At 38.6% G+C, this 27,230-nt stretch overlaps 1 protein-coding gene across 7 annotated transcripts in view; it reads right to left on the reverse strand.

Moving 5' to 3' along the window:
• Positions 1-27,230, reverse strand: part of UTRN (utrophin) — a 347,871-nt gene that overhangs the window by 245,174 nt on the left and 75,467 nt on the right. For 6 of the 7 annotated variants that reach the window (XM_074537592.1, XM_074537591.1, XM_074537593.1 and 3 more), the window contains 17 exons: positions 26,235-26,327; positions 25,198-25,370; positions 21,748-21,863; positions 20,574-20,737; positions 19,762-19,965; positions 18,585-18,766; positions 17,733-17,883; positions 16,203-16,322; positions 15,405-15,506; positions 12,444-12,551; positions 11,680-11,859; positions 10,237-10,403; positions 7,826-7,949; positions 5,996-6,083; positions 3,983-4,215; positions 3,556-3,736; positions 781-926 (listed from right to left, as the gene is read on the reverse strand). In XM_074537592.1, coding sequence (XP_074393693.1) covers positions 781-926; positions 3,556-3,736; positions 3,983-4,215; positions 5,996-6,083; positions 7,826-7,949; positions 10,237-10,403; positions 11,680-11,859; positions 12,444-12,551; positions 15,405-15,506; positions 16,203-16,322; positions 17,733-17,883; positions 18,585-18,766; positions 19,762-19,965; positions 20,574-20,737; positions 21,748-21,863; positions 25,198-25,370; positions 26,235-26,327 — 2,532 coding nt within the window. The remainder of the gene's footprint in view (positions 1-780; positions 927-3,555; positions 3,737-3,982; positions 4,216-5,995; positions 6,084-7,825; positions 7,950-10,236; positions 10,404-11,679; positions 11,860-12,443; positions 12,552-15,404; positions 15,507-16,202; positions 16,323-17,732; positions 17,884-18,584; positions 18,767-19,761; positions 19,966-20,573; positions 20,738-21,747; positions 21,864-25,197; positions 25,371-26,234; positions 26,328-27,230) is intronic. The other variant, XM_074537590.1, reaches the window with a different exon arrangement.

Below are 27,230 nucleotides of genomic sequence, written 5' to 3' on the forward strand. Positions count from 1 at the left end.
GGTCAGAGAAGTACAGTTACTGTCTCCAAACACCTGAGCAGGATGAGTTTGTTAACCAGCTGACGCTCAGACAGTTTAAAGCCAGCATACCCCTCACACCTGGGTGAATATATTTACCCAATGCTTGGAGGGGAGGGTGGAAAGCCTGCAAACCACAGTCCCTTCAGAAGGGCAGAGGCAGGGTCAGAGGAGGTCACCCTGCCCCAGGACAGAATCAGAACAGGCACAGGCATGACTGTGGTGTGGCTCAGGCAGGTGCAGCTCCCAGCTCCTCATTTTCGTTACAACTGCACTCAGCAACAGAGAAACAGACCTTGGATCAGGTCACCAACCTGATCCAACCCAGCCTCTAGAAGGGAGATTCTCTTGGAGCCCTAACATTTGTTTTACACCTCCTGAACACAGGAGGTACATAAACATTCTTTCCTTTCTGCCTATCATTTGTTCTGCAACTCCTGAGCACAGGAAGTACATGCACACCAGAGAGTGCCCTTTCCTTTTCCCCTGGCTGAGCAGCCCCAGCTCTCAGCCCCATCTCCTGTCACAGGCAGCACAAGAAGCTGGGAAGTCCTGAAGGCTCAGAGATACCCAGCCCGTGTGGCCTGGACACGTCCCTCAGCAGCCTGGTAACTCAGCAAGCCACCGCCAAAAGTGGGTTCCACACCCACATCCCTGACACACCTCTGAGCAGCGTTAGCTACCCCACTGAAAGCAAGGCATGAGAACAGAGGGTGACATCAGTGGGGTAACCTCCTTCCTCAGTGCAAAGGGCAGAGTTACCTTGGCCTGCTGCAGGGCACTCTCCACCTTGCTGGGCTCGCTCAGGCCACTGGCAATGCAGAGCTGCTTGCCCTCCAGCTCACTCAGTGCGTCCCTCAGCTGCTGCAGGGACTCCACGTACTCCTGGCTCGGCTGCCTTTCTGTCTCTGGGACCATGTAAAACAAGAGGGGAACAAAATACAAAGTAAGGAAATGCACTTGAACCCAAATCATAGGAGATGTGAACAACTTTCCAAGAGCTAAAAAACTCTTCAACAGATAGCACTGGTTTTCCTCTAAAAATATTAAATATATAACATGCAAGTACATAGAATATAATAATAAGTATGCAATTACAACCTTCCAAAAATTTTACAAACTCAATCCCATTTTCATAAATTCTTTTTATACACTTAAGCACCTAAATTTGTTTGGGTGGGAGCGGTGGTAGAATCAGTAGTATTTAAATTATATGTTATCATACCAAGAATAACCCATAGTATTTAAAATATATAAACCACTCAAATTTAGTATTTTGCATTTTTAAGCTTTAGACATATCTACTATTTATCTACAAATACACACACACTGATATCTGCTATATATAGAAAACAGTATAGCAAATATAATAGCCATACATTACATATTAAATTAAAAATACACACTATATATAGGAATTATATAAGACAAAATATATGGGAATTATATAAGGTAATATTTATAAATATGTATGTGTGTATATAAAAAACATATTAGTGTGGGTTTGTGTTTTGCTTGCATTTTTACATTTTTTAAATATATTTACCCACACAAATATATAAAAATAGCAGTTTTCAGCCTATTGCCAGAACAGAGACACCATCTAGAAAGAGTTAAAAGGGAATTAAAGTTTGAATGGAGTATCTGCTTGCCATCTTCAACCACATGTCAAAATTTGTTCAATCCAGCCCCACGTGGAATCCCAGGCAGGAGGCAGCACCTCACTGGCATTTCAGAATGAAAACAGCCAATTGGAATAACTGCAGCAAACAGGATTTTGCCTATAAATCCTGTACTGTGGTATGCACATTCTCTGGCCCTAGATTCCTAAGCAATTTTGTTACTGCCCCACGTGAAAATCAATCTAAGCCTTGTTCTGACTCAGCAGGTAGCTTTTCAACAGCTTACTGTCAGAATTGTCCTACCTTTTATAAAATGAATCAACATTTTTGAGAGAATCAGAGTTATCCAGTTCTCTTTTCTCAAAAGGCCAGCTCAATTTAAAGAGGGGAGGGGAAAAATTAATAAGAAGCATATAGGTGCACTGACACTAAATGACAGAAAATCCTGAAGGAGAAGAAAATAGTTAAAGTAGTTTCTCAGTGACAAAAATTGAGTCAATTCCCATCTAAAAAATGCCCATAGAGTTGGGACTGAGTAGGTCTCCATGGGGGAATTTCCAGAGGCTCAAAGAAGAGCCATAGGAGGAGCTGGCCTTCTGTCAATCAAGGCCTGCCAAGTTCACAAATGCCTAAGTCACACCACCAGTCACATAGCTCTGGAAGTTTTTACCTTGCAGCAATTCAACTACGCTGTAAATAAACAGCTAAAACCCTGAACTGACATTTCCCTCTGTTCATCAGCAATATATCTTCTCAGCAGGTTGTCTCATTCAAGCGACACACAAACACAAATTTAATGTGTTTAAATTTAATATTTGCAGTGTTTCTACCACGCAATAACTGGTTCAAGTAGATCAATAACACCTCAAGTGATGCGTGACACAAAAAAAAAAGTATTTTTGTCACATGATGTATAGCTACTAAAATACAAAATACCAATAAAATTACTCACCAGTACATGAAGTCAAAACAGCTATAAAGTAATAACTAGTCACAGTAAGAATGAAACCCCCCTCCTTGTAATTTGAACATGGCTGACAGATACTTCATTCACACAGTTTTCTGCATACATATAATTGAAGCATGCAGACCTGGTGCAACGTACTGTATAAATGTCCTAACAATTTAGTAATTGAGCCTATTTTCACTACATACAGAATGTATGTAATGCTCTTCCATTTGGAGCTGTTAATAAAACACTTCCTCAAATTACTCTGAAACAAAAACTAAGGAAAAGAAATCTCTTACAAGTCTGTGCTGTTGCTATTCAGCTGTAAAGTATTACCAGAACTACATATTCCATGCACTACATTTAAAATTCTTTAAAAAACAGCATGACTGGTTTGAATGCTCATAATGAAATCTATAATGCAACAACAACCCAAGTAGAAACTGCCTGAAAAGCAAGCCAGATGCCAAATCACTTCAAAGATGAAATTTTAAAAAGGAATTACGTATGACTAATGTGCTCAAAGCTATGAAAAAGAATAAGTTTCACACGCGCACTTTCATTTTACAAGGTTCTCCTAATATTCTACTTTTCATTTCTAGAATTTCATTACAGAACGTTTATTTCTCTAAGTGCCAGAGAGAGACAGATTTCTGAGCTATATTATCCACCTTAAATATGTCTTGCTAAGTAGTTAAATGAGGTTTCAGGAATGTTTCATTCTTGCATAATTGTTTTAAACATCATGGAATGACAGACTCTTGAATTGTGCACAGAGGAGGCCACATCCTTCCAGATGAATAAATTAATTTTGTCCATTTGGCACAAAGCCTAGCATAAACACTAGAAAAACTCTACCAGAATTCAATGAGTTTTCAGTCAGCTCAAAACAAACAAAAAAAAAATCAAAACACAAATAAGCAGGAGGCTTTATGCTAATATATGTACTTATGTTTATTTATTTACCTTTTTTCAGCTGTTGGTGACGTTCCTCTAGTTTCTGACGAGTCAATTTGAAGTGATCAAGAAAACCATTCAAGTTCTCCTGAATAAAATTTGGAGGCATGGGCTGAGAGGTGAGTGTCTTGCAGGTGGCTTTCAGATGTTCCAAGTGTGGACTCAGGCTTACAAGATGACTTAACTCCTGCTGTAAAAGAAAAACCAAAATCAAAATTCACATTTACTGTAAGCACAAAGATTTTAGCATGCTACTGCAGCACAGTTCATCCACATTACTAGAGTGACAACACTAAAGTACTTCTGTGACAGATTCTAAAATCTTCCAGTCAAGTCAGGTGCCCTGCATAGACTTAGAAACTAGGCCAAGCTCTACTGGGGCGTCCTGTGGTTCTGACAGCTTCCATTCAAAATCAGCAAGTTTGGCCAGACTTACCTGACATAAGTCTTTCAGGACTGCTGAGGACTGGGATGCTGAAGAAGCTTTTTTAAGCCAGTTATCCTTCTCAGTTAAAGTCTTCTCAAGCTCATTCATTTCCTTTAAATAAGCATTTATATCTTCTTGGTACTTTATCTTTCTAGCCACTTCTTCTAGATTTTGAACCACATCTTTCCACCCCGACAAAATTTTCTCCATAACAGATTTTATATCCACTGTAGGAAGTCCTTCTACAAAGATTATACAAATTACTGTTATATTAACTGCAACACATTTATATTAACAGCCATTTAACCTTTCCTTTCTTCAAATAAAAGTGCACTTTCACTTTAATATACAAAACACTTTGATCCCAAGTCCAATATCTATAAATCTATACTTATTACTCGCACCATTTCAGCTCTATATTGCTAGTAAAATGTAGAGTGAAATACTCTAATTTTGAGGAAAGACATAGGGTTTTTTTTTTTGCTGAACCCCTCTAGCACAAGTAGAGTCCAAAGCTCTGGTCAGGGCAGCCAGGCAGCTTTCACAAGAGCACTTGATGACCCTGCTCCATGGATGTCCCTGTGCTCACACGCTGGCCACAGGCTTGGCACGCCAACACGACAGCAGCCACAGGGGAGGAGCATGCACACAAAGAGCAGTCACTGCCCTTCTGACACAGCCTGTACCTGCCCCAGGATAGAAATGGATGTAGGCACAAATGTGCCCAATGTGCCAGTGCTGTGCATTATTCCACACAGGTGCAGCTGGGCCTAGGTCTGGAAAAAGGCTGCGAGCCTGAGCTGGACAGAACATACTATGAGACCCTAACAAAACTAGGGGCTCTATATTGGTTATTTTCTAGAGATCCCAACCTTTAAAATGACAAACAATTAGAAAGCAAATTGTTGACCTTACTCTTTTGCTAATACAAAGCAGCTTTTCAACTATGCATTTCTTGTTATGGTTAACACATGCTGGTTTCATATCAGGACTTATCATATCACAGCTAAATGGGTTTGCAGAAGAAAGAGGAAGGGAGGATTACATTCTGCTGAGGTTTGAAAACAAGCAACATCTAAAAATTTTTATAAACCAAACTAAGTCAAATCAGTGGCTTTCAGCCACCAACTTCAGGGCAATAGCACCCACTGTAAAAAGCTTCAGCTGCAGTAGGGAAGGAGGGAGGACTGAACATTCTTAGTAAATTGGGGCACACGAGCAAAGCGTTGGACTGCAAAAAAATGGATTGCTGAGAAATCCATTGGAATTCAGCATTTTCCAAAAGGGATGCTGGTCATTATGCAGGACAGTGACACCATCCTCTCTCCTGCCTGAATGCTACCAGTGATGACAACTTCACCAGATGTCAAGTGCACAGCAGATCTGGAAGATTGCTTCCAGATGACATGAACATGTCTTATAGAGATCTCATTCCACTGATGGAATTTTTTCAATATGAAACAAGATTTTCAGCAAGGCTTAAAGATTCAGCTTCCATAGATATCAATTATAAGATCCCATGGATAAGGGTTTTAATTAGCAATCATTTTCCCAATCATATAGACTTCTCTCTTGCCTTTCAGCCATAGATTGTGATTGCATCATCAAAAACACAGACATTTTTTACAAAAACAGATAAAAATATGGAAAGAGATAGACACATACGTATCAAGTTTAAATTTGGCTTCAAAATTTTCACTTCTCTATAGCAGTTGTTTTAAAACTTTTACTTCAAATCAAACCACTTCCTTGAAAGCATCTAACTAGCATTGTTACTGAAAGAGAAATAATTTCTTAAAACAACCCTTGAAGGACTGCAAATGAACACATGCACATTAATGAATAATAATAATGTTTTTCTAAAAGCTTTAATTAAAAAAAACACATAACTTACTAGTAACAGTAACAATGACCATGAAGGAACGAAAATGGAGGGAGAAGAAAAGAGATAAGTATTTCAGTATTATTTCCCAGCAACTCAACTCATTAAATCACAAAATAGAAAAACTCCAAGTTGCTTACCCTTTCCCATTTGATCCAAAAGAACGTGTCCACTTCGTTTCAGTTCATCTAACATCTGGCTTTTTTCAGCTCTTTCCTTTTCAATCACCTTCAAAGTGAATCCCAAAAGAATGCAGTGGCAGCAAGGGTTATTTTCCTTGACTTCCCTCTTTCACCCAGTAATATCTATTTTCCCACTACTACCCAAAACACATCATTGTCTTGGGTACACCACCTTCTGAGCTCCACGTTAGTTCTGCTTGTGCAGAAAACAAATGTAAAAGGAGTCACCTCTCACAAGTAGCAGGCATGTGAGAGATTAGTACTACAGCATCAGGAATATTGATTAATGGCTTGATGATCCCACAGTATGAAATAAGATACTGGGACAACAGTTAAAACAAAACACTTCTGATCAAAAATTCAGCTGTAATTCTCAATGTGAACCAGCAGAGAAAAGACTTTCTTCTTAATAGCCCCTTCATTTCTACAGTTTCTACTGTGATTTCCAGTAGAAGGCACCAACAGACCTGTTCCCTAGAAGTCCAAACAGCAAGAACTATAGCACACCAGTAATCCACTTTCATAAGCTCTAGTACTTTACTCTCACAAAGATTTGGAGAGGGACATTCTCCATGACTACCAAGATTTTTAAAGGAAAAAGCTCCTCCCACAAGTTATACATATTGGTGATTATTCCTTTGTGAGTCAATCGGTAGAATACATCCACAGAGAAAAGATGAGCTCCTTGGCCACAAAACCACAGCTTCAATATCTTCTGTGATTACAACACAGTATCTCCAAACTAAAATCTTTTTGAACCTCATGTCAAAGGTCATTACTCTGGTTTAGGCTTACTTCAGTACATTCAGAAGCATGCACTTATTTGCACAGCTGGGAAGAACAAACTCTGTCCTACCCACTTACAGTCCAGTCATTTAAAAACAGTGCTGTTCATGGGAACCTGGTGTTCATTTCAGGACCTCTTTTTTAAAGAGCTATAAACATTCTTAAAGATCTATAAATAAAATATTGGGATAGTTGTTTTGGTTTTTATTTCCGACAGTACTCCCATTCCAAACATTCCTACTGGCACCATTTTCCACAAGAGAACTATGGAGAGGCTCTTTATAGAGATTTTTAAGTATTGTTTTTGATTTCGAAAGCAGATTCAGGTCCTGTTAAAGCTCCAGTAAGTCTTCATTAACAAAGAATGCTCAAGAACCAGAAAAAGGCAAGAATAATTCCTGACAAGGAACAGAAAATAAAATGGTTATTTCACAGCTCCCAAAAGACTCTATAAAATTATATAGTCTGTCTTGCAGGTCAGCAATACTGTACACAAGCTGTAACAATCAGGTTTTCTCCAAAATTAATAGAGCAAACAACATGTCCAAGCATTATAACAACAAACCACTTTGGATCCTGGCTGGTACAGTGTTTGAGGAGTGTCACAGCATGATTCAAGGGGTCTCTGAGCCCCCCACTGGCCCATCTCTACCAAAATTATATAAGTGGCATCAATCAAGGCCATTTCCAACTGTGAAACATTAAACCAAAATATGCTACTTAGTGTAAAAGATAATAATCCTGAAGACAGACATTTTTCAGACCTCCAAGGGAGACATCAGTAATTTATGTTTTTTAAATTTCCTGTGGATTATGCAACACCACAGGCAAAAAAATGTGTCCAGCTGGTCAGAGATTTCCATGTATGCTCAGTTCTGAACCTATTTAACTGAGGGACTTAATCCCCTCAAAGCATGCGGATCAGCTCACACCTCCAGCTGACAGCCAGCTTAGATCCAGAGTAGAGTATTCACTGAAACATGCTCTAGCTCCCCATTTTACCTTCAGTTTTTCTTTCATGCTTGAAGTCTCTCTCATCTTCTTATATTCTCTGATGTCTGCAGCCTGAATGGCAGATTTTGATTTTGAAATCCAGTTCAAGAACTCAGTACTTTCAGCATCAAACCTAGTTTAAAAGGTCAGACAGTGGTTTGTTTTTTGGTTTCAGTCACTCTGTCTTAAAAATCAAAAGTCTTAAAGTTCAGCACATTATTCAATCCCAAACCAGAAAAGCTTTGCACAAAATTCATGCTCCGCATATTACTGCTCACAGGAAGTAGAGACAGACTTTTAAAAGCCTACTATAATAAAAATTATACCCACAATATCAGCTTTCAGGAACAAATTGAGAATCATGGTGCAATTTATTTTACACATAGCTTCACACAAATTATAACCATATCTTTTAATATGTTACAAAACAGATCTCTCAATGCCAAGTATTTTGAAAGTAATAACTAGACCTCAGGAACAAAATAAATAAGAATTTCAGTTCTAAGTTTCAAAAGTCTGCAACGCTATTTTGTCTGAAGGAACAGCTAACAGTGGCAGTGACAGCTGACAAAGATTTTTGCACACTTAGCTGACAAAAAATGAACTTTTATCTTACTGGTTCTGTCTACACGCATCTATACTAACAACTTTCTTACCCCTATGGCTTCTAAACTATAACCTGACACCACCAAAAAAGACCAAATCAACTTTCAAATTAATCAGTACTGTACAGAACTTGAGAGATGGACAGATACACTGTACAGACTACAAGTCAGGTTGAATTACAATTACATTACTTAACAAATCCTAACATGGAATAACAGCACCCCAATAAACGCAATAGTCAAAGTTTCCATGGGAAAACTGGTAAAATTCCACTAACTGGTCATTTGTTGGTTTCAAAAGAAGCAGATGGAAACACACAAAAGCATCAGAAACTTTATGACCTATATTTACTAACCCTGGCTTTAATACAGTTTCAACTCTAGGAAAACAGACAGATAAATCATTTTTGCTTTCAAAACCTATAATAGATTCTACAACTCAGGCGACACAGATAGAACAGATGGCTGCTGACTGCTTTACTGCCCTGGCATATCCAGATGCACACACCGCCCCTACCAGAGCTCAAAAGGTCTGACCACAGTCTTCAGGAGGGTTTGGGCAGGTTCCTTACCCCTTCAAACCTCCACTCCTCCTCCAGAAATAAATTAATTAAAGACTCTTCTTCATTGCGCAAACACACAGTGGCTCCCTAGTCTCGATGCAGCCTCTACTGTATCTCTAAATGATCGGACAAAGATTTAAACCAGTGATACTTCAAGGAAATACTCATTTCCTCAGCCAAGCACAAAAAGCAAAATTTTGAGCACATAGCATTTAATTTCCTAATTTATATTTAAACAATTCCTTTAGTTTTAGGTATGCTATTTAATAACAAGAATTCAACACAAGTTATGAAACACTGTTTGGCTTAAGAGGAGAGAAGGTTCCAGGAAAACTTGATAGCAGCCTTCCAGTACCTAAAGGGGGGGCTACAAGAAAAATGGAGAGGTACTCAATGGGAAGAGTATTGATAGGACAAGGAGTAACTTCTAAAGTGAAAGACAGTATATTTAGATCACATATCAGAAACAAAAATTATTCAGTATGAGGGTGGTAGGATACTGGAACAGGCTGCCCAGAGAAGCTGTGGATGCTCCATCCCTGGAAGCCTACCAGACCAGACTAAATAAGGCTCCAAACAACCTGCATTAGTGGAAGGTGTCCCTGTCCTTCCAAGGAGGTTGGAATGACATGATCTTTGAGGCCCCTTCCAGCCCAAATGATTCTATGAGTCTATATATGCAAATGAGCACCAGCCACTCCAGAAATACTTGTCAAAGGAGACATCAGTATAATATTCTTATAACTAAATACAAGAGAGATGGAAAATGTTTCTGGGCATCTTTTTTTGTGCAGTTTCTCCCATTTTTCCCATAAGTTTTAGGAAAATTAGAAATAAATAATAAATCAATCAAAATGCTTGACACTTTAATACCACCTCTTGAGCAAAGATGAGATGTTTTGCATAAAGTAAATGTAAATCTGTCTTTTCAGCAAAGGAGCTGAGGTACAAAGGACTGAAGACCTGCTTCTATGAGAAACAAAACATCCCTGTTTTCCTTTGAAATTAATGGAAGCTACAGGTTTTCTGCTGCTCCGAAAACAAGGCTGTATATAACATTCCATTCCCATTCAAAGAATCACAGAATTGTGAGGGCTGGAAGGGATGACTGGAGATAATCTAGTCAAGCCCCCAAGCCCAACCTCACAACTGCAATTCAAGTATTGCTCACTTGCATAAAGAAGGATCAAAAGTCAAGACAGTCTCTGTAGTACCCAATGAGCAAGGGAAAATGGCAGTGACATGTACTTACTTTTTCTTTGCTTCACTGTCCCCTGGAATTTGCCTTTTCTTTGGGAGTGGTGGTGGGGGCAACTCCTGTCGGGACTGTTTAACCACTGCCTGCTCCTTCAATGGTGTTTCTGCAGCAATCTTCTGTGAAATCTGTGACATTCCTATGCTTCCTACAACTTGAGTTACCTACACAAAGTGATTTAGGGTAAGGATTATGTGTCATTTTACATAAGCTGAGTTGCTTTTTCTTATTTTCTTTTATTCAGTCACAAAAACCTGTTCATTCACTCCCACAAATGACCACATTGAGCTGTCATGAAGCACTTTTATCATATTTACGCTCCAGAGAAAAAGATAATTATTCTCATTTTACAGATGGGAACCAAGCATCAAAATTCTCAGTTCAACTAGAATTGTGCCAGTCCAAGTGAACTAAAATTAACAAAAGGAGCATTATATGTATTTTCTTTCATCATTTCTTCACAGAAAGAACAAAGGTACTTGGAGTTTATTACTAGCAATTCTACATTTTGTACTCTTACTCTATAAAACAAAGCCTAGATCTCATGAAGAGCTGATACACAGTGAATTTGACCTAAAAGCTCACTCAAGTCAATAAAAACCTCCCATGCTCTTTATCAGGTTATAAGGTAAGTCCCTGGAGACTCAACCTCTAAGTTCCAAGTATGTGCTTGTATTTAAGGAGAGTGAAAGGATAGAGACAGGAATTGGCATTCTCTAGTGCTTTGACTAAAACACAAGAACAAATTAAAGCCACATGGCTGCAATGAGCCCCTACCCAGACTGCACAACTCATTCACTATACATTAAATGGATCATGAATTGGTGCCATGGTTTTTACCATAACAACATATTACTATCACCAGAAAAAGCACATATGAGTTATAAAGCTGTCAAATAAAACCCTCACAGAATCCACTAGGAGTTCTGTCTAAATAAAAACACTACCAAGCACTCAAAACACTAAAATAAACATTGAACGATCTAGCTTGGCTATCATCATTACATGTCAAACAAACAACTACTCTATTTTCAACAGATGAGAAATCATACTCACAGAGCATAAATACTTGTATGACTCCCATTTATTTATCTATTCTAGGGTTTGGGTTTTGCCTTTGTTTTCTTTTAGTATCAGATTTAAATCCAGTCCCAGCACTCTTACAATGTTTAAAGGCATTTACATAGACTGATAATACATGGCAAGCCTGCTTTACTCATCAGAAAAATGAAGCTTAATCTGTTTGAGAAAGGAGTAATAGTACTGGTCAGTACTAGTCTTGGGCTTTTGGAGACCAAAAATGCAGGCAGCTTTGTCAGCCCCATGTGAAGCATTCACCTACCTCTCTAGCCTGATGCCTGGACAATTTTGCTGACACAGTGCAGTTTGCATACATGCAGTCATACAAAAAGCTAAAAAGTAAGAAAGCCTTGTAAATACCTGGTTAGAGTAATCCTCTAGCTTCTGAACCAAACTGTCCCACCTCTGAGTTAGCTCTTCTTGATCCTGATCAATTTTACTGGATGCTTTGCCATTCCCAAGGATTTGAGCCACATCCTGACCTAGTTCATTCAGCTGGTCTAGTGTTTGTCGTTTCATACCCAAGTCCTCTTTTAAAATCTGTAGTTAAAAGAAAAGATTAAAATAGAGCATCAAGTATTCTACTTCCCCTAAGCTTTAATTCCATGGCTAAAAGGCAAAGGGGTTTGAAAGGGTGGTGACAGGGTGAAAGATGTACTACCAGAGCCAGATTAACAGTTCTTTTGTGTAAAAAAGCACTAACAGACACTCTTTTTAAAGAGCACATCCTTGAAACATCTCCTAGAGGAGCCAGCAGTATCTCTTCAGTAACAGTTACAAATGATTAGTTCAGGTACAAGCTGCTCCAATGAAATAAAGAAAAATCCACACCACAAACCAAGGCATAGACCTGGGAAAGCACAGCTGACTGGTGGCCTGCAATAACATCCAAACCCTCTCAAAAATCTGGGATAGCTGTTTCAGAGTTTGACACACCAACAAAGGACAGCCATGGAGTAAATAGTACATACGTTTTAAATTCAAGTGCAAGAATCTGGCAAGGAGAGAATGTTGGCCTGGCTTCTGTATCATGCATTCACAGCTCCTACTAGGGTCAAACTAGTAATTTGCCACTCATCTAGGATATGAGATTTGTTGGGAGAGAGCAGGGTATCAGTACTCACTGCTAGTTTTCGAACATTCACACTCAGGTCTGTTTGATCTTTAAAGTTGCTCGTCTGGACCTTACTCAAAGCCTCTTCTTTCTCTGTTAACCAAGCTTTCAATAAGCACTGCAGATCATAAGAAAAACAACACAAGAAAATACCAAGATTGTCAAACAGCTATGGACAATTGCTTTTTCAAAATCTTTCCATTCAAAGCACAGTTCTGCAGTCTTTATACGCTGGAATGTCAATTAACTTTAACAAAAATAACACAGAAAAGAGTACAAAACTATCAGATTAGGGAAGCAATACTTCCAGCAAAACAATTTCAACAAAACCATTTCTCAATATATCAGATTGAGATCCATCTCCCTCCAAGTTATTTATATAGGAAACAGATATCCACCATAAAGCTAACATAGGATTTATAAATCATAATAGAATATATCAAAATGGCATGCATGTGTTCTTTTGTTTTCTACCCTTCTTCCTCTGTGACTCACATGCTGTTACAAGCATTTTCTCACAGAAGTGACACCACTGGTAATTCACATTTCTTTTAGTCCAGACAGTTGATCAAAGACTCAGATACTAATTAGTGACCTCCCTGTTTATGGTACCTACTTTCAATTGCCAAACAACTTCAGCAAATCCTATTTCATTGATTATTGGAAGCTGGAGTGGTCTGCTCTAAATAGTTCTAACTCAGGGACCTTTCATTTTTTCCTTTTTTTTTCCTACAAGACTTGTCCTGGGTCTCACTTTTCTTCAGTCACACTGCACTCCTGTAGTAACACCAGCAATAATTGGCACCAAGTACCAGGAAGGATTTTATGTACTCTATATTATGTTCCCACATAATGCTGCTACTGGACACCAATCTCCACGGAGCAGAACACCCATCTCTATATAAACTTCAGCTGCCCAGGCATTGGTGCAATGCTGTTCCTCTCTGTTTAAAAATAAATCACAAAGCAAGACAGACTTTTTTGTTCTTTGAACAACACGCTTTACAATAGCCACCCGGTTCCCCATCCTAGCTATATATTTTTGGCATTGTCCCAGCACTTATTATAGCAACTTTGGGCCACAGGGCTAAGGCAGTTTACATTTCCAACATAAACCAATATGCAAAATCTACAGACAGAAAATATGATGGTGGTTGAAATGCCGTAAGGCTGTGAGAAAAAAAATTATAACACCACACACTCCCTGGAAAAATTATGCTGGCATCCCAGCCAACATATTTTATGCATAAGAGGAGCTCAAAAACCCCTCATGCGTTCAGCTAATTTCTGCTAAATCAGCAGTCAAAGATAACTCTCCCTAGAAAACTGAAACATAATTACCACAGTGCTAAGAAGTCTCTGGCACTGATTGAGGAATTTGTTTCCTGAGCGGTAAGGATTGTGTTGACTTGAAAATGTGGTCTACAAGAACTTTCTAGGCAGCCACAAAAAGGCTGATGCATCACTGTTGCTCATCTCTCTGTGTGGTTGGATAAAATAGAAAATGCTTGTAACAAAGCGTTTTAGTTAGTTCTGTGTTATAAAAGTGTTTGTATTCAATTTTAAGTAGTTTCAGACTGTAATTTTTCTAAGTCACTTATTATCGTGGGTTTGTAATTCAAACCCACTAGTAATAAATGAATTATTCAGGTAAATAATGAGTACAAAAAGGGTCATCTAAACCAGCTAAAACAAACTTCTATTTCCTCTTTATTTGTTATCTGACATTCTACACTAAGCACACTGATTGCTTCACACAAATTGAAATAAGCGGAGTTCAAATGTTCAACTCCAACAGAACATGGCACTTCTAACAGCTTTGTAATAGTCAAAGAGTGGTCCCCAAACAAATGTAAGGGTGGAAAAGAATGTTGACATGATGACAGAGTCATCAAAACTAAGAGCACTTGAAGTCCATAACTCAAACATATACAGCAAGGATTTTGGGGGAATCCTTATTTCTCAATTCTGAGTTACCATGCCCAAGAGTTCCCAGAAAACATTAGCATACAATTTTCTGGATACACATACACATAACAAAGCATTAGTTTAAAGAGACATATATAAACAGATACTCAGCATGGGATAAACCAGAATCTTAACCTTGGTTCCATATTAAAAACAAGGTTACATGAGCTACAAATTCAGTGTATCAATATACTACAAACAGATATGGGAAAGGTAAGGGAGAAACATACAAGGAGGCCCAAAGAATGCAGACAAAACATCCTTGTCAAAGCAACCAGGCTGCACCTGACACCAGTAGCTATACCAGCACTGTTCTACTTCTTTCAAATGTCTAAACAATCTGAATACTGCCTTGTTTAAACAACAGCTTACAGTGATAAATATCATGTTCAAGAAAAACACCATTTCAGTAAAACCTTCAAATAAAAAAATCGAAATATTTTCAGCTGAGAAATGAAACAAGCTCTAGTTCTAGACATACAAACAGCACATGTAGCTGTGTTACCATATTTTTTATACCACCAGTTACTTGTGTTTGAGCAGTATTTTTAATGTAAAATAAATTATATCAAAGCAAGAAAACACTTTAGTATTGTGTATATGTGTTCATGCTGGAACCACATATACATTAATTAGGAAGATTTCTGTAATTACAAAACTACCCGATAGGAAAATGACCATGAATTTTCTAAGTATCACTGACATTCACACTTCTTCACCATTTTACAAGCTATCTTGGAAATTACTTTACAAGAAGCTATAAACTTCTATTCTTAACCTATGGAAAAATACTTTTCTTGCACTTCAGAGCTACTCCTGTCCTCAAAGAACACAGGGAACCCAAACAATAACAAATTCTAGGCTTTCAAGGTTACTTTTCCATTAAAAAAAAAATTTAAAAAAAAATCAATCCTTGTCAGAGCTTTGATTCTTTGGGCTTTTTCAGTTTTTTCCCTTCCACACAAATCAACCAGTCAATCTGAAAAGCTGAACAGCTACTCACCTGTTCTTCCAGCAGCTCCTGCCATAAAAGCTGAATTTCTTGCAGCTTGACCCGCCGATCCTCAGTCCAACGACAAACTGCTGTCCACCGCTCACCAAGCCTCTACAAAAGCACAAAACACTCAGAAATTACTACAAACCTCACAAAGAATCTCCAAAAACAGATATTCAAAAGTGTGATTTCTGCTTCACAGTAACTTGTTTCTACATTATATCTACTTCCCTGTCCATTATTGATATTGCTGTATTACAGAGAGCTGGAGATCAACACTTTCAAAAACATGTACATATGGCCTAAACTCTGATTTTGCTCAAGTCTTCAAGCATAAAAAGGAATGAACAAAGTAGCACTAATTTTGTTTGGAAAAACTCTGTCTCACATACTCACACTTCATATGATATTCCCTAGATAGATTGTGTTCATGTCTTCCAAGTATTTCTGGTATGAGATTTTAACTTTCTTAGGAAAACAACTTACATGAAATAAGAGTTGTACTATGAATCTTCCCATTTAATGAAACTGCTGAAAGGATATACTACCAAATTACCCAAGTCATTGGGAATGCAAATAGTTTGACTAATCAGTAATAGAGCTTGAAAGTCACCAATATGCTTTTGCAGGTTTTGGCTTGAGCTGATTTAATAATTCTTTAAGTTATTCTTGTTCCTGAAGGAAATGTTATTTTAAATTACTTTTTACGAGAAATTGTCTTTAAACAAAAATGTTGATTAAGAATTACATGCAAATTTTTCAAGTGCCTAATAATAGAGTTTTAAAAAGAGGGCTCTAAGATTTTACCTGCAATTGTTCCTCCAGAATAGCTGTTGCACTTTCCCCACTGCTTTCATCAACAATGACCACCATGTGTGTTAGGGAGTTGACCTTCACCTGTTCTGCCTCTAGGTCACTCTGCAGGCTCTACAAGAACAAATCAGAGGTTACCAACTTTGAATGCATTTGCTCATCTGCTATTCTGGCCACAGTGACTATCACAGCTGCTGTGGCAAAAGAACTTTGGTATTTCAGATTCAACAGCTAAGCACAGATTTTACCACTGGCAATCACTGCACAGTCTAAAAACTGTAAGCAAAAGGCTGCTAGAAATGAACCCAAACCCATTCTGTTAAAACACTGTAAAAGATGGAGTGCTTTTAGTTGGATGCCCATACTTGACTAGGAGAATCACATGACAACTGCACTGACTTTCCATATGTTTGATGTTATACATAGGAGAGCTTACGTGCTTCTACACAGGGCTGCTATCATTAATAAGGAAGCAACATAGGGCATGCCAAGCAGATATCAATAAAACCACTAATTTTTCAAGAGTTGACAATATAATTTCAAAAGTATCAACAGTGCAATAACTGACCATGATGCTCCTAATAGTTGAAAACTGCAGAAAACAGGCAGCTCAGATCAGTTTAAAGCAATCTGTAGATTTAAATATCCATACAACTTCTAAAAGAACAGATTCAATGGTTAAAGCCTACTACAAAATATCTCTGAAAGATCAACACACCTTTACAGTACTGTAAATGTCACCTATTATACCTAAGCTACTCTATGAAATACATGCCTCAAACTCTCCAGACTTTGAAAACAAAGGACAGGAAATGACACAGACTAAAAATACTCCAGTGTTCTTGTTCTGTGAGGCATGTCCCATGCTGGGGAGAAGGTCAAACCTCAGCACTGAGCATGAAAACTAAAGCAGCACCACAACAAAGGTGGACATCAAAAGGACATCTTTCTCCTTCACAAAAACATTACAGGGTAGAAAGGCTGGATTTGCACTCAAAAACTCAATTGAGAGGAAAAAACACTTTCAAAATACTGCACACATAAGAAAGCAATGTCTAAGCACTCCCTTAGGATGTGATCCCTGCAAAAGCAGGGACTGGAATTGGTGACTTGGGGGGCCCTGATGATTTTGACTCCCACATTAAAATAATGTGCAAGACTCAAGCAGGCTTTAGTAATGCCTGCCAGTAATTAAGGGCAAGTCTGCCCACAGTACCTTTCATACTGTTCCTCACATCAACAGTTTACCAGGAGAGGCCCTATTCTCTCCACAAAGCAAGGGTAACAATTTTCCCTAAAAAAATTCCTGCATGAAGCAAATATAATAGCTCCTACCAGACAGCGGTGCTCATGTGTTAAGTTAAAGCTTCTAATTCCTTTCTACACCATCACCATCCTTTTCCAAGCACCAAATACAGCCATTTATGACTTTTGACAATCAAGTTTCTCAGTCAAGGAATCCACCAACGTACACATCTTCCAAATACTTCTCCCATACATATTACATAACAGCAAAATGTTTACCTTATGTTCTTCCAGCTGTTTTTGAAGTGACTCCAAATCTTCCACTAGGAGCTGAGATTCCATTTTCTGAATGCGCTCCTCAGTGACCGTCAGCCAGTCAGACAGCTGCTGCAGCTGCTGCTTCTGGAGCTCCATCAGCATGTCGTGCAGGCTGCAGGGGGAAGCAGAGTTACTCCAGACACAGCTTTCCCCAGGAAAGCAACTAAATTCTAGCTCATATAGGAAAGAAGCGAGGCCATACATAAAGCTGCTACCTATGACCAAATAAAATTTTCCCCATTTAGCTAAGCAACACAGATAAGTATTCTTGTTTCTTAACAAAAAATGTTCATTAATTATGCAATTTATATCAGAGATTGTTTCATGCAATGGGGGTTTTCTGCTAATTAAGCCACTGTGGAAAGTCACAACAAAACACAGTTTCTCCATTGATGTGCAGCTCTTACCTTGATAACCCATACGTAGGGAAAAATTCTTCTAAAAGCTTTTTAATTATGTAAATACCCATAGATATCCACATCCACTATATGCTTTATTAACAAACTTGAATTTGTTTCTCATATTGTTTCAGTAGTTCATGCAACCACTGCATTTAAATACCATGTACTTCGTCTGGCACACCTACATAACAATTCATGGAATACTTTACATAATGACCAAAGAAAAAACCCAGCCAGTTATACACACTTCTTTTGTTTCATCTTAAAGTATGAAGGAGGATTTTGTGCACAAACTGAATTGTTAATTCTAAAAAAAGTCTTACAAAGGGATGCAAACCAAGTTCTCCAAAACACAGCAAGCACCAGAGGTCAGTCCTGGACCTCTAGAAGAAGCTGTGTGCCATGAACTCACCGGGACTGCCTGTCCATGCTCTCCACCCTGAGTTCCTCCCAGCGGGAGTTCAGCAGCAGCATTTGCTCCTGGATCTCAAACTCTTCTTCGGGTGACAGATTTCCCTGGGCCACCAGTTGGTTTCCAGCCTGCAGAACATTGCCCACACTGCTCTGGTGTGCAGTCAGTTCCATCATAAAACCCTGGAAATGGTACAAGCAAACATCACTGTGAGGTCCTATAAGAGTTTATGACTTGGTAAATATCCTAAAAAACTATAATGTTTGGATCAGTGCTCTAGAAGGAGCTGACACCATCAAATTCATGACCATGGCAGACCTGTTCCTTTCCTTGACACAAGATTTTCCATGCACTACAAAAACTCTGGATCCAGTGAAACAGAGAAAAAAAAACCTGACTACCTCAATGAAAGCTCTGCTGGTGAGAAGAGAGCCTTCAAGCAAAAACACCAAAAATATGAAACAGGAATTTACCTATGGCCAACAGAACATAAAACAACATCTGAAATGTATTGTAGGAAAGCAATTAGAACCCTATGAGTTAGCAACATATATTTATTGTAAATCCAGAACACCTCTTCCTTTGCTTCATGACTTTAAAACTGTAGCACAAGGAAAAAAATTCCTCCTATTGATCAGCACTTAAACTCTATATTCAATTTTATATAGTAAGCTGGCATGGGAGAAAACTAAAATATCTAACACGGCAATAACCTTCTAGCAACATCAGGATGTTTTTTTCAGATTTACAACAAAGTCAAACCAAAATTTGTAAAAAAGAATAATTTGGAAGTATCAACAGACATTTCTGAAACAAACTATCCTAACCATCACAGGAGGACCACTGAATAAATTGACATAACTGTCAATTTCAGCATTACCCTTATTTAACAGCAAGTGGCATAAGGCTGACTAGGGGTTTATTAATTGGCAGCAGGGAAGTACAACTCAGTCTGAGATCAGACTGCCTTTTTATTATGCACACCTGTAAATCAGTCACCAAAGGCTGATTTAAAAAAATTGCATTAAGGTTTCAAAGCATGCTTCAATCATGGTTCTTCTAAAAAGAAGAATTTCACCTTGAATAAAGGCTAGTATATGGAAGTTCTGCAGCTTACTTACACACACACACAAAAAGAAGCCAAACGACAACAGAAGAATTTATAAGAGAAGCTTACTTCATGGGTGGAAAATTGTTCTTTGACTTCCTCAACATCACCAGATATTTCCTCCTGCTCCCGAAACGCATCCTCAGCTGACAGCAACCATGTAAGAACTTCTTCCAGAGCAACTTGGTAGCTATCCAAGTCCATATCCACCTCTGTCACTGTGCTGGGAGTCTCTGCTCTAGAACTGTCCTGGTCTTCTTCAAGTGCCACAGTCTAAGCAGCCAAGAGGAAAGAGATGTCTTAGAAGCACATAGAACATGCCCTCCCAAATGGTATTAAAAACAGAACAACTAAGATCTCTTCCAAGCTTTCATAAAATGTTAAAAAAATCTTGGATAAATTTTAATGAGAAATGCCAAAGTCACTATATTAAAATGCAAGTTCATTAGTAAAGAACTTGAATAGAACATACAACTTTAATCTTGCTCTGTCAACAGTGAATCTCAAAACCAACCGAAACCTCATCACTACCACGAATCACCACAAGTTCCATGGAAAACTGAGTTAAAGACTGTGGACCACCCTCTTCAGCTGATCAAGACATATGAAACAGAGAAGCAAAAAAAAAAAACAAAAACAAAAGGTAGCACAATACAAATGGAACTTTACATCTCAATACATAAGATTTTGTACATGTTTCAGAAAAGAAAAAGGAAAGCAGAAAATCTGAAGTTAATAACAAACAAGTTGCTATGATTTTTTGTATTTTCCCAGTTGTGTTGCCCAGGAGAGAAGGCATAATCCAGAGAAACTGACAAACATGAAGATCAGCTAAAATTACAACTCCAAAAAAGAAAGGCTGGCTTTAACAACAAACACACCTGCTGCACACTGAATTCTCCATCCTCACATTCCTGCTTGTATCTCCTTGGAAGGGTTTCCACCTCCCGAATGTCTTCCATTGTAACTTGCTTAGGAAGGACCTCAAACAAAGAAGTTAAATACATAATAATGGACTTTTTGTCTGGAAGCTGTACAGCAACATCTGCATCAAAAAGATAAAACACAGGGAAAATAAATGAGGACAATTTTTTAAATCATTACATAGAACACAGGTAACAATTCATATATTGTCCTATCAAACAGCCTTTCATAAACGTTTAACTTAGAGACCAGTCTGGACACACATTGCAAGTACCATGAAGGAGGAAAAAAAAAAAAAAGAAAAAAATAAGTTTTCTACATTTGGAAGTGAATCCACATTAAAAGTCTTGATCTTTTTGAAGTAAGAACCTAGTCATGAAGTTGCTAAGGAATAAAATTCATTTGGGAAAAATTGTTCTGAAGCATCTCCCAGGCAGAAATGTATCAAGGACAGTAACTTACATAAACATTTCCACTTAGGCTCTATCCCCCTTCCCATTGCCAGTCAGGTAATTTTCTCATTTTCCACACTGGAAAGAGTTTCTCTGAGCCAGGTTCACTTCTCTTGGGTTATGAACAGTACCCATTCAGTGAATTTTTTTGTTTTTCATAAGAAGGTGGTACCCATCTCACAGAATGAACCTTTGAAGGTTCACTTCAAAGCAGAGCAACAGGTCAGTATTTTTAAGAGGAGCCATAAAGGTTTCCTGGTAAGCATTCCTAGGCAGCTACTGCTACTCAGTGTGAGTGTAAAGAACAATAAATTCTGAGCTCTTTAACTGCCCCATTCTACAGAATGCACTACTGCACCTGAAAAGCACACACCCTTGCAGCACAGCCCCCTTAACTAAAAGGAAACAAAGTCAGCATACCAACTTCACCTTCCTTACACAGTCCCTGGATGGAAAGTCAACCCAAACCTTAATATTCAAAACACCAAAGCCTACACATGTATATCTGTACCCTTACCCTAACAAATGGCATTTGCTTAAATCCAAATTTTAAAGTTTGAAAATAAATAGCACCGCACAAACTTGATAGAATTGTTATTCATACTTAGTATCAACAGAAGAAATTTCTTTTATGAGAGCTCAAAAAAGTTTCTTGCCAAGTAAAATAACTGTATCCCACCTTCAGGATCCAACAGTTTCTCTATTCCTAAGTGGTTCTTGGCTATGTTGAAAGCATTTTCTAGTCTCTCAACTGGAGACATCTTTGTAACTTTATCCCAGCTGAACAGCTCAGGTCTAAAAGAGAAAGCAAAACAAGAATGAAAGCAAATTTATACATAAGAAAATTCCATACCCTGCAGAATATCAAGGTAGGCATATGATAGTAGCTACCCAAATAATATATTCATACATATATATACCAAATACCAACTTAAGTGCATATACACAAATGCAAAAAAAAAAGCTCGATTCTCACTTATTAGTAACAATCTGATGATCACAAATTAATTGACTGCATGCTCACAGCAACATCATCCTACCATTCCATGTAGTAAACAAAGTCATGGACTGAAACGGGAGATTAAATACCACTAGCAAGAACACAAGCTTTGTTTAAAATTTATCCCAGAACAGTTTTCCTCAGTTGTTTCTTTTACAGCATTACTATTACTACACATTTTCTGCATCAAGCACTGCTGGGTAATCAAGAGTCACTCTGTTCCTGGAAAACCTCATTCCAAACTTGTGATGTGGCTCAGTGACCACCCCAGGCCATCACAGCCAGCAATCTCCACCCCACTTGCTCACTCTTCGCCATGGTCTTTTTCCCCCAGTAACAAACAACAGCCTACAAGAAAACATCCCATCACAAGTGCTCATGAGGCCCAGTGCAAACCAGGCCAAAGAGCTGGGCAATTTGCAGTGCCAGCAGCCTTCATCTAAGATCAGTGATAGCCCAAGGGCATATCCAGTCCAGCTGTGCGCCCAAAACACACTGGTGGGTCTCAACAGGAAAGAGCAGAGCACACAACAGGAAGTAGAGGGAGCAAACAGGGCCCATTCCTAGCAGTGCCTACACCTGCATGACCAGCCAAGTGCTGCAGCAGCACAGCTGCAGAGCCATTTAAACACCTTCCATTCTCCTGCAACAGTGGCTTCTCATCAAAACACTGCAATAGATTCTGTACTTTATAGAACTGGGGGAGGAAGAGATGGGCTTGCCTTCAATTCTTTTAATATTTGATTGAGTTGTAAATTGACTTAGAGTATGCTTTATCATCAGTCAAGTCATTACATTTGTGAAACAGGATGTCCCTAAGCCAACAGAGCCTAAAAAGCAAAAAGACAGAAGAGAGCAGGGTGAGCAGGAACAAAAATATGCATAGAAGCTCATGGAATACGATACATCCACGCAAAAGCAGCAAGGAGAACCACAGACTCATGTAAATCTTTAGTAGATAGTGACTTTGAAAACAAAATAATAGATCACAACTAGGTACTTACCTAAGAGTAAGAAAAGCAAAACAAAAAGCAGAATTCAATTCAAAGAGGAGCTAAGCTAATATTAGTAAATTCAAGAGAGCAGTACTGTAAAATGCTAATAAAATTATATGAGGTAATAGGTTACTTACATGCTGTAAGTGTTACAAAGTTATTCGATATTGTAGCCAAGAGGTAGTACAACTAACAATTGCTGATAGATACATAATGAGAAAAGGTATTAAATCTCCTAATGGAATCCAAAATTCTCCTCTTTCAAGTGTCATATTAAACTAAAATATAAAAGCAGTATTGAAAAATACCCCTTAGGTAGGGAAGCACTACTGTCTGGGTAAGTTAAATAGCTTTGTTGTCCTATCATTTCTGCAACCTGCCCCAATCTCCTTGTTCCTTGCAAGTGCTTTTAAATTCTCTCCTTCAAAGCTGAAAAGAGAAACCCAGCTAAAGATTTCTTTAAAGTATGGGGAAAATGGTGCTTCTCTGACTAAAGGACTTGTGCCCAGGGACAACCAAGCTGAATTCTGACATGCCAGCAGCTGTCATGCTCCAAGGAATATGGAATAAAAGGCTCAGACCCAGATTTTAGGAAATCACAGGAAAAGCACAGTTACTGAGTCAAAAGCTTTCAGCTGAGGCTTTTGCTGCTTAACAAGTGCTCTGAAAAGGGCAGAGACTTCAGATCCTGCAAAGCCTAAGCACACAGTTAAAACAAAAGAACAACAAACAGCCTAAAACTAATTTTTCTGCTTCTCTCAGGTCACCTAGGTTTCATTTGTGTCTAAAGCTGGCACACTCTCCATCACAAAGCTTCACACATTTAGCAGCAGAGCAAGGCCACTACAGGCAGTTGTGCTGATAGGAAAAATTCACCACAACTGCTCACACAATCCAGAGGAGGGACTTTGCAATACTCACGATAAATTCCAGCGAGAGGTTTGGCAGTATTGCTCTGTCCTTGCACAGCAGCGCTGCCAAACTTGCAGCAGCCCTCAGAGTGGTGCTGGCCCTCCTTACACAGCCATGCAGGCTGAACACAAGCCAGCCCTGGTCCACAAGACACAGAGACGTGTCAGGCAGACCTGTCCTGAAGCCAGCAAGCCTGTGACAGAGCCTGCTGCAGTTACCACAGGCCAAATGGGCACTTTAGAGCAGGCTCAAAGTGGGTGTATGTTCTGGAAACGCTTGGCATCTGCTGGGTGTAAATCTGAGCGTTTGTAAAGCATTTGCTGTGTCAAATACCTGGTGACCAGGAGCTCTGGTTAAATTCTAGAAATTATTATACCATTTCCACATTAAAATGGTTATTTATGGGTAAGAACAGTCAGACCTTGCAAAGCAATGAGCTGACTTCATTTAAGAGACACAGGATTAGAATCGATTGCGCAGATGATCTCAAAGAGATTTTTAAAAAGGAAGTAAAAAAAAAGTATGCAACTTTAACAGAATGTGTAATGATGATTTATTTAACTTCTGAAGATTCTTGCAAAAATCAGAACAAACACAAAAGATCTGTGCAAAGAAACTTTAACTCTATTCCTTATAAAGTATAATGAACAAACTAAAGGATATTCTACAGATACCCAAAGAGTTTGATATTCTGCCCCACAGTTCTCCTGGAAGAACTGCATAAATCATCTATCAAGCACATTCTATTAAAAAACACCAGAAAAGCTACAGAGCCTCTCATTTCTTCATTTTGAAGGTTCTGTATCTTCTTATTGAAATTATATGGCAATCTCCAAGGGAAGAAATATTTCTTTTCACAAAGGAGAGCAGGTAGGAGAGAAATTCAGGCAAAGAAAATGGTCAACTCCTCCTTCCCAACAGAGACCCTTTCAATATATTCACTGTAAAATGCACACCAAAGACTATGTAAACCCACTCCAATTAGCAAATGTTTGTGCATGTGCAGGAAGTCAGTGTTACACTCCTGCCTTGGCTACAGCCCTTGCAATATGCTGGCAATGTCCCACCACTGCTATTGTTACCACAAAAAAAGACAAACAAACAAGAATCCTGGAAAATGAATCACTGAAATAGGCCAGAAGCTGTCAAATGTTCAAGCACAAAGACACAGGAAAAAAGCTGTTTACTTCACTAAGTCAAAGACAAGCTGTTTGCCACTTACTTATGTCTGTGAATCACAGCATTAAAGGCAAGTCCATCAGCCCAGCTCGTGGTGAAGTTCAAAACATTGACCTGGCTGTAAGGTCTGGTGGACTGGCGAACCCAGCTCAGCAGTATCTTCTCACTGTTGGTCTGCTGCAAATCTGACATGATGTTCTTCATTACATCCTTCACCTGCAAGACAGCAACAACTACACCTTACAGACATATGCCCCACTTTTTCTCCTTGCAAAACCAAACTACTGCACGAATCATCAAAGGGGCTTCCCCATGAAAAGCTATGAATCAAACTCAAATTCCTCACATGAAATTTGGGACTAGCAGTCTTCAGGCCATCTTTGCCCTCTACTGCTTACAAAAGCCAGTGATGCTTTGTGTAATAATGGCACATTACTCGTACATTACGATCTTCTCAATCTCCTTGGTGCTGTCTGTTCTAAGCATAGGGAATAACACTCCTCACTGCCTTGTGCTGTGGTTCCACCAGTAAACAAACTCCAAAAATACAGCTTGTATAGGTTTTCTGCAAGAAGAGGATATCTGCTCATTCTGCAAAAATAGTTTGTTGTTTGGGTGCTAGTTATACACATCTACCAAAGTCCCTACAAGTTAATTCAATGATCTTCCCAAATACTTAGATAAACCAGGAACAATTCAACCTGTAAGACTAACAAACCTACAAAGCAGCTGTAAGATCCAAGACAAACACAGCTACCTAAGCAGTAAAACACTACCTGCCTCAAGCCCTTGAGGGAGGAATAGAAATACAATGCATCAGCCCAAAAAGCCTCTCTGCAATTCACACCAGCAGGAACTAAACTGAGCAGCTGAGCACAACTGGGCACATACAAGAATACAGATCATGGGAGGCAGCCAATAGACTTCAGGCAGAAACCAAATACCGGCCTGCCTTTATTTACCAGCCCAAAATAGAAGCAGTATTTTCTGCCACCAAAAGCCTGGGAAGGTTTGAGAAACTCACAGCAGAACAATGTACGTGATTCCTGGAAAGGAAGAGCTCTCACAGCAGCCTCTCACCTGCCAGTGCAAGATAATGCTCCAAAGCAGCCCCAGTGTCAGCTTGTGATTCCCATCAACGATGTCAGTTCCTCCAATATTCACCAACTCCACCTGGAGAGGTTGAATCAACTCTCTATTAAACACTTATCACAGCTCCAAGTAACAACCCCACCCCACATCCTTGGCTGTCCAGCCAAGTATTGCCAAGTGCTCTGAAATAAAAAGTAGTTGAAGAGAAAAGCAGAGTTGACAGAAAATTGTTCATCTGAACTTGTCATGACAACTGCTTAAATAAACTTAACATTAACTGCTTAAACTGCATGACAAAAGATGGCACTAAATAAGATTTTCCACAGGAAGAGTTTTATTCTCTCCTCTAAACATACAGGTGCATATTAGCAGTCAAAAAACTGAAAAACAGAAATTCAAGCATGAAGAACCTGAAAGGAAAATAAAAGTTAAACAAGTTTGGTCCTAAGTTATTTTTATATTTTAATTTGATTTACAAATCAAAAAAGTTGACTTTCCTTACTTGGAACCATTCTGCTTAAAGGACGAGGTTCACAGGATTACTTGATCACCTACACCCTAGGTTTGTCCAATCCTTGCAATATATATTTAAACACTTTTATAAATTATTTCACAAGTTATGAATATTGCATAGCCCACAAACTCTCAAACAACAGAATGCAACTGCTTCTCAGTGGATGCCTTTTCCCTCCATCATAACACACAACACACTTTTTAATGAAGCAAAGCAGTAGGCATAAATCAACTACATGACCCTAACAACCTTCAGCTAACTAAGATCATCTGTTTACTTCCAGAAACCCACATGCTGTCACCTTCAGGAAGAAATAATTATTGCAATTCAGTATTGTTTTATTTATTGCTCTAATAAATCAATTTCAAGCTAAAAAACTAATTATTTAGCCTTTAAAAAGTTAATCAATATTTACAGTACCTCAAAGAACAAAAAGAACCCACTGCCAGCTTTGTCTGCTTCCAAGAAAT

Source organism: Zonotrichia albicollis, chromosome 3 (genome assembly GCF_047830755.1).
Source record: "Zonotrichia albicollis isolate bZonAlb1 chromosome 3, bZonAlb1.hap1, whole genome shotgun sequence".
NCBI lineage: Eukaryota > Metazoa > Chordata > Aves > Passeriformes > Passerellidae > Zonotrichia > Zonotrichia albicollis.